The sequence below is a fragment of the Mytilus trossulus genome, chromosome 3 (assembly GCF_036588685.1).
Source record: "Mytilus trossulus isolate FHL-02 chromosome 3, PNRI_Mtr1.1.1.hap1, whole genome shotgun sequence".
Classification (NCBI taxonomy): domain Eukaryota; kingdom Metazoa; phylum Mollusca; class Bivalvia; order Mytilida; family Mytilidae; genus Mytilus; species Mytilus trossulus.
In genome coordinates, this window is record NC_086375.1 from 55461815 (window position 1) to 55472977 (window position 11163).

Consider the following 11163-nt stretch of genomic DNA (forward strand, 5'->3'; position numbering starts at 1 on the left):
CCAGCCCAGTAGTCAGCACTTCGGTGTTGACATGAATATTAATTATGTGGTCATTTTTATAAATTTTTGTTTACAAAACTTTATTTTTTTCGAAAAACTAAGGATATTCTTATCCCAGGCATAGATTACCTTAGCCATATTTGACGCAACTTTTTGGAATTTCGGATCCTCAATGCTCTTCAACTTTGTATTTGTTTGGCTTTATAACTATTTCGATATGAGCGTCACTGATAAGTCTTATGTAGACGAAACGCGCGTCTGGCGTACAAAATTATAATCCTGGTACTTTGAGAAATAAATACGATTAGAACTGATTTGGACAGTTCAACCAGAACAGTTTAGAACAGTTCTTCCTAGATATGATTTGATCAGTTCTACCTAGAACTGATTCTGAAAGTTCTACTTAAGGTGGTTCCCAACACTTGTCGAACTAAAATTAATTTGGCTCGTTTAATTTTCTTAAAATTTTGACAAAGTATTTACTTTGACCCTTTGACAAAAATATAAAAATTTAAAGAATTTTGAACCAACCGTTTGATCAGAAAAATTACACTGGTTATATAGCAGTTTGACAAACACTTATTTTGATCATTGAGAAGCTTAATATCCCTTTAACAACGCAACGTAATTAAAACGTTTAGCTGATTTTACAGAGTTATCTCCCTGTAGTGTTAGGTACCACCTTAAAACACTTCTATGGTAGAACTGAATTAGGCAGAACTTTTCTGGAACAGTTTGAAACGGCTCTATGACAGATTATTCTAACAGCAATTTTAATGGCAGGATAGAATTGATCTCCACGGTATGATGTTATTGTCCATATGAAACCATGCATCGCACGTACTATCACTTTTAAATGATAGAGGAATCTCGAGATCTTGTTAAAAAACTAATTTTCTATATATTATCTTACAAAGTTAGTTATCACTATATGTAATAAATTTTAAGCTGATGTTACCACAACTTCATATTAAATCACCGTTTAATAACAAACTTTAACCAAAGAATGGTCGTACGGACGCCAAAATCCGGGCAACATAAAGCCTCTACAATCGTAAGTGGGGCATACAAATTAATCAACAAACATGTATTATCAATCGAAATAACTTTTCATCTTTAATAAAGACAACTGTGGATACAAAATACGCCCAACCAGTAAAATAATGAATATAAGAGGAAAGTTTGAATTAAACGCAACAAGAAAGCCACGTTTTTACCCAAATAGGCTACTTATGTCATGATTCCCAAGGTATTTAGACAGATCAACCTCTGTAAGCTGATATCCTCCACCAAGACTATGCATAATTTGATTAACATCATCATGGTGATACTGAATGGAAGTGCCAGAGCCCGCTCCACCGAAGGTAAAAACGAAAAGAAATACAAGTTCATTTTCGACGACAAAGAAACATGGATTGCCGCTATCTCCACTTATCTTAGGCTCATAATACTGGTAACGTGTTGTATTCCGGAACGGAACTGTTAAGCGAGCCATGTTGTTTGTCTGACTTGAAAAGTCGTCAACCAATGCCTTTTCTTCAAAATCCGTACACAGAGTTGGTAGCCTTACATACATACGCGTTGGACGGAATTCTTTAAAATATTTCGGAAGTACTTTTGCAAAACTTATAGTTGAAGGAACGTCGCTATCCAAAAGACCAATAACCATATCGAAGCCAGAAAGATATACCCGGTGGTTCGTGGAATTTGTTCTGACGGGTATAGCTTTTGTTTTGATTATTTTTCGATCGAAGACATTATTGTTTTGATCAACGAATCGGAGAGTTGAATTTACTTTGATACTGTAATGCCTAGCCCACACAGCATGACGAGGTGACAGAAGTGTGCCGGCTTTCCTATTGTTGCCGTAGCTATTCCATGGAGATATACATGATAAATCTAGTCCGTATGCCCAGCAATTTGTATTTCTGGTGTATATTTTATGAGTATGATCCTGCTTTGAGAATATTTTGATAGCTTCTTTTGAAGTATGTCCTGCAATCTCTACTGCTTTTAGACGATCATCTATACCATGAATCATATTAGAGAATAAATTGACTGATCCAGTTGTAATGTTAGGGTTATACTGTTGATTGTGATCATGGTACTGACAATGAGTGCCGTGACTTAGAAGCTCAATTGTCTCATTATGGAAATATGTCTGAAGACAAAATTCCTTGTGGAAATTGCAACTGAAAAATAGAAGATATTAATTACGAATAAACAAAATAAATGGCCATAGGACATCTTACCTTTTGCTCTCCGTCTGTAAAAGAGAGGCAAAGGGTACCGAAGACACATTCGAACTCATAAGTCGAAAAGAAAATGATCAAACGAGACAAACATCGGTTAATAAAACACAACATAGAAAACGAAAGACTGAGAAAAATGAACCCTACCAAACACGTCTGGTGATCTCAGATGGTTCGGAAGGGTTACAGATCCTACTACACGTGTGGCAACCGTCGCGATTCTCATGTAAGTACAAACCTTGTGGTAAGTCTTATTCGGTGGGTCACATACGATGGAAATTGGACGGGGTTGCACTTACGATACATGAAATATATTCGTCGTCTTCATCTGCGGAATAGATATTACATAACGGTCAACTAACTCATTATAGTGCGGTGACAGAAGTGTAAAAAGTCGTCTAGATCGCGAGTTTAATCTCCCCAAATAACACACGGCTAAAAATGGTCTTAACTTAAAGACAAATATGTCTTCTTTCGTTTTTGCCCTGTCGTCATAATTTCGTACGGTCACATTTTTCTTAAAAGTCGTTTTAATGACTAGTAGTATATTGGAGAGTTTCAACCCCCCTTTTTCAAAATGAAAAATTGTGTCTGTTTGTCTACATTTAATTGAAATAGTTTTTCCTGAAGCTATGTGTATATGTCAAAATATTCTATTCAGTACTTTATTTTCTTCTAATCTATAAAATTTGCGAAGTTTGACTGTTTAAAATTGTGGTAATTTTAATGCAAATTTGGACACAAACTTTAGTTTCTTCTTCATAGTAGTAATAAAGATTATCCCATTATATTTTAAGCATACAGTATTTCATAAAACTAATAAGTGATCAAAATTTCGGAACCAAAATATGAAAAAAACCTTAAGAAATCAATGGAAAAAGAATGAGTAAAAAACTTTAATTTCAACACGGAACTCAATCACTTGCCTTCCGTCACATTTTGTGTATTAGTCAATAATTTGCTCTCAATTGATATATGAAATTACTACCTTTTTCGCTATTATATACACACATAATTATCAAAGTGCACTGATATATGCCACATACGTTGTATGTTTATGTTTATATTCTATGATTTTTTCTTATAAACCATTAAAAAAAGAGTTATTGTAAAATCAAAATAATTGACGGATAGTTTCAGTAAATATTCCGTGATATGTCAAGTCCGTTGCAACTTGCTCCATTAAGTCCAAAGAACAGACAAAAGTCGTTAAATTTTATGCAGTGCTTAAATAATATGCCCCCCAAAAAAGTTCGACTGAAATTTTAATTTACCAGTATAGGGAAGTCGATTTTTGTATCTGCATTGGATAAAAGATTGGATGAGGTAAACATGTTAATTTGAAGAACTCCGTGAAGGCAGATTATCATCGTTCGTGCTACAAAAGTTACACTAGTAAACATATGTGTTCCCCTTTTTAGAGCAAAGAAGCTTCTTATCTCTGATATTCAATGACGACATACAATTATCTGTTGTCCCTTAGTTTCGGGTATTTGTAGGCGTTCTAGAATGCAGTCGTTCAACTGGAGCGCTTTTATTTTTTTGGAACAAAACATTTTCAAAAGATCAAAAACTACTCAAGCTTGAATCAGATGAGCGTATTAAAAATGATTTATCCGTGTCAGTCAAAGTTAAAGTTGAAATAGTTTCCCGTCCAACTTTTAAACTTCAAGCACTCTGTCATTTTGTTTGCATTGCAAATAATTTGCTAAAAAAGAAAAAAGAAAATAAAATCCAAACCCGCGGAAGCAGATATCTCAGATCACGATACTGCTTTTACTAATTTTATTTTGGCTATTGATAATGATTTAATGGTCATTCCTTATGACACTGTTACTTGATAAATATCATAGATCTTTCCTTCCGGCTGATTCTAATATAAAATATTCTACTTATAAAATGCAGTCGAAACTCATTGATTTTTATAGAAATACAGCTGTCAAACAACTTCAACAAGTTGGTGGCAAATATAACATAATATTCAGTAGCAAAATAACTGTTTGAGATGCCATATCTGCTGCTAATTGAAAACTGACCTCAAAATCGCAATGTCAACTGTAATAGATACAAATCACGGACAGATATTTCATTCCGCTGCAAGTATATTTAGAAAAGACATCGAAACTATACAGAAGAAAACCCAACTTCGGATGAATTGTTTCTTCCTACTTCCATTCAGTCAATGCCTTCGTATTTATTGCAATTCATTTTATGGTTACTCGATAAAACTGCATACAGCCAAGACTTTTCCCAGGAAATGGCACCAGAGAAATTGCATAAATGCTAATCAATTGTTGAGTCAATTGTTTGTGTGGCAATTTTCTTTTTACTCCTTTTCATTTAGAATTGGCTTCACAAATGTACCATGAGTTTAGTTCAAAACACCCTGTTCAAACTGTGAATGCCAATGGATTTTATGCTTCTTAAAGTGAAGTGCGACGTTATCTAATGTGTTGCCAACCATGAAATTGAGCGAATTCATGATAGTGTGTATGTCTCGTATGTTTCCCCAGCATCTTTAATTTGCAGACAAGCATATGGTTGTCATCACACCTTCCTAAACCCTCCTTTTAGATATCTGTTAAATCTTGGATGAATTGATAGGAATGGTTTGAAGCTGGTGTTTTTTTCGGAACAAATGTCTTCGGACTTCCTACAATACCTTGTCTGCACTTGTAAAGAAAAACTCAAAATAACGTGTTTGCTTTGAGCAGAACCTTTCAAGTGCAGACCTGTGGTCATGAGTAAAATGTATAGAAATATTAAAAAATGTCTTGTGACGGCTGATGACAATGAAGAAGATGGATATAAAGGTTGATTTGGTAGCTTGTTGCACTGATACACACAGTCCCAGCCCCCAGGTTAGGGGAGTGTTGGCGCGCCCGTAAAAAAGCTAAACCCCGGCACATTCTGTATGTGTCTGTTTCAAGTCACGAGACGGTAATGTAGTGTTTGTCGTTTGTTTCTATATATTATATTTGTTTGTTTCTTATTTATTTTGAACATTAATCAGGCCGTTAGAATTTTCGTTTGTTTTACATTATTCATTTCGGGAATTGAAGACTATGCAGTATAACTTTTACTCATTTTTGAAGCCCGTACGGGACCTATAATTGTAAATTTATGTCTCATTTGAAGAGTTGTCTCATTTGCAATCATATCACATCTTCTTTTTCTCATATGGAATACTTTTTGAAGTTTGTGGTACGTTGCAAGGGCAAAAAGGGGGGATATAGGTACTAAAGCTATAATGTAATAGATTTTAACCAGAGTAAAATACATGTAACAACAGATAATATTATGCAAGCAGTAATAATTGTGAAAAAAAACCCAAAAGCAATGAGTAGTCTATAAAAAACATGAAGTATCCGCAAATTCAATTTGAAGTCATATTTGACTGTAGAGTTCTATTGCTTTGGTTTCATACCTCACCCAATATGATAGTTTAAAAAATAATTTTAAAGTATTGTCTTGCATGACACTTAATTTTTTACCTGAAATCGATTTTTCATAAGGTTAAGGTGCTCAAAACATTTTATAGGTTGAAAACTTGATTTTTGAAGTTTTGTTTATTAAACGTCGTTTTAGCATTTTTTTTGATAAAAAAATCTAAATGATTTAGGTTTATGTATAATAATTAACATTACTTAAGCCAAAACAGTATCATTTGTATTTAGGTACGGTTTAGAAATAGAAAAAAATGTCAAAATTGAAACCCTCCTAAATTTTCACAGTATTTTACATATGACCTTTGACCTCAATTTGTAAAATATGTGACCATATCAGGTCCTGACGACAGGCATACTACTATAGATCACGATTTCCTCTTTCCAACGATATATTATATAGGTGTGTGTTCGGTGGGGAGATTAAATTCGAAAAAATCTGCCTTCAGTCACCGCACTATTAGGGGTCTTCTTACAGTCCTAATATGTTTGTGGAACATATGTAGCAGTGAGCATTTGCATTTTAATTACCCTTAAGCTTCCCTGGCAATATTTTGTAGACACTTACTAAAATTGCTTGCTGATAAAACGATTTCCTAATATACTTGAAAATTAACTTTTAAATTGATTTCTACATGTATAGTTGAATTTCATTTTGATAGAGCCGATATTAACAAAAAGAAGATAAAGGTTATCACCTCCCATTTATAATCCTGCCGTCAGTCAAACAATATTTATTTAGGTCGGTAACTCCATGTCTACATCCTGTATCTATGGCATCAATGCAGTCTTGGTAGGAAGCACTAACTAGCAGCCATGATACTAAAAAATAAAATTTCACAAATATTTTTTTTTTATATAAATATCAAATAAAATAATAAACCAGCAAGTTTAAATACGAATAACACTAAACAATATTGAATTGTAAACAAAATACGTATTGCATCGGCCTTTTTCAAAACTGAATTAAATCATCTGAAATTTCGTTACTTTCCCTTATATTATGATACCATATTCATATATATGCAGTATTTTTAAATGTTTTAAAATACAATGTATAAATATTTGTTTTCAATTTTATTGCAATCCGTTAGTTGAAGATAATTTTTCAATCGATAATTTCTATTGTATGTGTAACAAGAGAGCACGGTGCTTGCTACATACAAAATCATCTGTCACAGTGTCTCCACCGGGAATCGAACCCGGGATCTAAAATGTCACAAGGCAGTTAACCAACCGTGAGCTAAAGAAGTACACCCTTAACTCAGCCGCTTTATACGGCTGACTAAGTATCTTCTTTATTTTCTTAGGGAAGAAATGCCGTCACACTTCCCCAATCTCAAGAGTCATCAACCATTATGACTCTCACAACACACACCTTAGCTAGAATTCCTCTCTGATCACCGTGTTTTTTTTTAGTTGGGCGCCACTGTAATCGGAGAGCATGATTCTACATATATATATTCAGTTCTGTCTCCATCGGGAATAGAACCCGGGACCTCTGTGTTACAAGGCAGCGCGTTTTTTTTTTTATCTTTATCAAGGCAGCGCGTTAACCGACTGAGCTAAAGAACTACTTCCTGAGCTCAATCACTTACGGCTGACTAAGTATCATCTATATTTTCTATCGGAAGCAATCTCGTCACATATGTAAAGGCAGCAGAAGTGAAATCTGCAAGGTGCCCTCGTCAACATCAATTCGTAAAGCGAACATTTCTTGTGTATATCTATACCAAGTGTATCAGGGACCTAATTGAATTAATCTGTTATCTTGAAATGAAAATAGTCACGCTTGTGTCTTGGTTCGTGATATGATTATACGGCACAACAACAACAGTTGCAGATTAAGTATTACAACTAATAATACCATATTTTGTTTTCAACACTTCACGTTTAAACGTACAATCTCCAAACACTCATATAGGATGCAGCTGTTAGTTACAAGTCAATTGATAACATCACAAGAAAACACAAAAAAAGCTCATGTTGGCAAAATATTTTCTTTCCGAGGCTGAACTGTCGATTCTGCAAATATAATTCAATCTTGTGTTGAGAAAAACATATATTAAAAAAAAAATATTGTAAAAACTATAGACTGGATGGTATTCATTGAAATTATAAACGCTTCAATGAAATTGAGCATTTCTACATTTGAAAAGGTGAAATAATTTTAGTAAGCTAGTGATAATATTATTTTTAAATCTTGCGTACTTACATTTTGATACCCAAAAGAATAACAGCAATCGTATCATGTTTGTAACCAATTCGGTGCTATTACATGTATGTATCGAATGTAAGATTATTGTATATATGTAGGTCCACTCAGGTTAAAGTTATCCTTATCTACAAATGTCATGTGTGCTCAGTCTTAAAGCTTTTCCATATTAGTGTACTATTGAACATGGAACATTTCATGTATTTCAAGAGATACTAATACCTGCAGAACGATTAGTTTGACTTAACAAATAACATGGGTAAAATCTCTTTGTTCTAACTGTGCTATAATCTGAATAATGCACAGCTAACTAGTTAACCCCGCCACATTATTTATGTATGTGCCTGTCCCAAGTCAGAATCCTGTAATTCAGTGGTTGTCGTTTGTTTATGTGTTACATATTTGTTTTTCGTTCATTTTTTTTTTACATAAATAAGGCCGTTAGTTTTCTCGTTTGAATTGTTTTACATTGTCTTATCGGGGCCATTTATAGCTGACTATGCGGTATGAGCTTTGCTCATTGTTGAATGCCGTACGGTTACCTATAGTTGTTAATGTCTGTGCCATTTTGGTCTTTTGTGGATAGTTGTCTCATGGGCAATCATACCACATCTTCTTTTTTATAGATATAGGAAGATGTGGTGTGAGTGCCAATGAGACAACACTACATCCAAATAACAATTAATAAAAGTAATCCATTAAAGGTAAATGTACGGCCTTTATTTATCAAGGAGCTTTGACTCACACCGAACAACAAGTTATAAAATTACAGCTAACTACCTTAGATATACTGCACAATTCAAATGTATTTTTACCTTTAGGGGCGGTTTCTGGATTTTAAAAGGGGTGTCTATAAAATTATAAAAATATATCACCGAATAACACGAACTCCTACGATCACCAAAGCCGTGCAGATTTAATCATACTATATACCGACTTGCTTGGTCAATAACTAACATAGTTTCTGATCATTTGTCATGTTAGGAGATGCTTGGTGGGATTCATGTTGCTCTTTGCTCGGGTTTCCCTGTTGTTTTGTATACGGCTGTTGATTATAGATATAAGAAGATGTGGTATGCGTGCCAATAAGACAACTCTCCATGCATCCAAGTCACATTATATACATGAAAATAATTATAGGTCTTCAACACCGAGCCTTGGCTCACACCGAACAGCAAGCTATAAAGAGCCCTTAAAAAATACAAGATGGAAACCATTCAAACGGGAAAAGCAATGGTCTAAATAAATACATACGCGTTTGCCTTTTGTATACAAATTATACAAATGAGTTGTAATTCCCTTTGGTATCTTTCCCCTCTCTCTTAATCCTTGTCATCGTTTGTCCTAAATTATAATGTTTGCCCTTTTTGGTTTTATCAGATCTTAAATGTTGGAATTAGTTTTTGAACTCTCCAATAGTTTTGCAAGTAGTACTGGGCATTCGGTGGTGTAAAATTGTTATAAAAATATTGTAGAAGAAAACGGTTTTGTGATCATATCTCTGTGACGTTTTGTCGCTATCTTAAAGATTAACTGTGTTCAAAAATGACTGGCCAGCTTTATATTGTCAATATGCTATTGTTTTATGTAATACATGTATAAAGTTGAGATTTATTTTAAAACAAATAGTATTTGATTTGCTCTTTGGACTTTTTTTAAGCTGTTCTTACTGTGAGCCGAAATACGGTCGCATGCAAACACTGGATAGAAAAACGTAAGTCATAGAGGCCAGACTAGTTTTCTTTTAACATAAAAAAAAATCTGTAATGCATTTTCCTTATAAACCGATTCAAAACCTTGTTCATTTATATTTTCTGCCAGTGCCGTCTATAATATAGGTAAATGACGTGAACTATGACGTCATCAAATGACACGATTCCAGATGCAACATGGTGAGTAGGAAGTCAAATCTCTCTTCTAAAGTCGTACTCACATTATATCTCCTCTTTTAAATACATGACTCCTGATTTTGCATGAAACACTGTTCACTTTCATGCAGCAAACATTGATAGATATACCTAAGGGAGTTACCATTTGATTTTTATGGGGGGGCTAGGATGAAAAATTTTGTCCTGCATTTTTTTTTAGCTGTAATCTCTGTCCTGCCTTTTTATTTTTCACTCTGTTCGGTCCTGCCTTTTTTTTTTTAGTTTATCCTGATTTTTTTTACCTTAATTGTCGTCCTGCCTTTTTTTTTTTGCAAGTGTCTCATCCTGCCTTTTTTTTTTTACTCAAAACTCCTGTCCTGCCTATTTTTTTCAAATTTCATCCTAGCCCCCCCCCCCCCCCCCCCCCCCCATAAAAATCAAATGGTAGCTCCCTAAAGAGGGATAAACGATGACAGAGGGACATTTAAACTCACTAGCATCATTAAGTCCTGCTCAATATTACCAAAATCTTCACAATTTTAGCATTTTAGTTAAATTTTAGACGGTTTCCATTCATTCTTGTCGAAAATAAACTGTCAAGACACCAGCATGGCTTTCCCATGAATTATTGTCGTTATAAAGCTACAATCAATAGACAAAAGTGAGTTTCCATTAAAAAATATCTCCTATCATTTAAACTAAAATCGATGCTTCAGGAATCAGACAACGTTTATTCTAAAAGGAAGTTATGGGATCCTCAGTGCTCTTCAAATTTGTACTACGTTTGACCTTATGGGTGAACTTTTTTTATTCGAGGATCACTGATGAGTCTTGGAAGACTATGCGCGTATATTTTAATCCTAGTATCTTGCATTGGCCAAACTTTTCCCAGCTGACAAATACAAAATACATGATTTCAGAGGATGGAGATTATTAGCTAAAAATACTGCTTACACTATGTGAATCATTTTAAGAAGCAAATGTCTTAAAATCACCAAATAAAAACTAATGATTCATAACACACTTGCTCAAATTCCGTTATTTATTGAGTTTGTTAAACTTTTATATAATGTGGATCAAACTTTATTATTTTGTTATGAACAATGCATTTATAATCTAACAAAACATCATATCGACACTATAAATATTTCTTTTAACTCAGTCTTTCAAACTGAGTCTCTCAAATCTACTTAGTCAAAAAAACATTTCAAAATTTTATGGGAAGTTCGATTCTGTTAAAATACTTCCTATGTTTTGAAAGTATAAAGTGACTAACGTCTTCCGATAAACTTGGTTTTCCACTTTTCTTTATATATTATATAATATACTTTCTATTTTTAATATGGGGAACTATTTCCTCATTCTGTAATTGTTTAAAGGTC

At 33.8% G+C, this 11163-nt stretch overlaps 1 protein-coding gene across 1 annotated transcript; it reads right to left on the reverse strand.

Moving 5' to 3' along the window:
- Nucleotides 1-1141: 1141 nt before the first annotated feature.
- LOC134709563 (uncharacterized) lies at nucleotides 1142-8001 on the reverse strand. The gene is made up of 3 exons (XM_063569723.1): nucleotides 7914-8001; nucleotides 6397-6520; nucleotides 1142-2192 (listed from the first exon to the last, which is right to left on the reverse strand). The coding sequence occupies exons 1-3, from the start codon at nucleotides 7948-7950 to the stop codon at nucleotides 1214-1216; spliced, it is 1140 nt and encodes a 379-aa protein (XP_063425793.1). The 5' UTR covers nucleotides 7951-8001; the 3' UTR covers nucleotides 1142-1213.
- Nucleotides 8002-11163: the final 3162 nt, after the last annotated feature.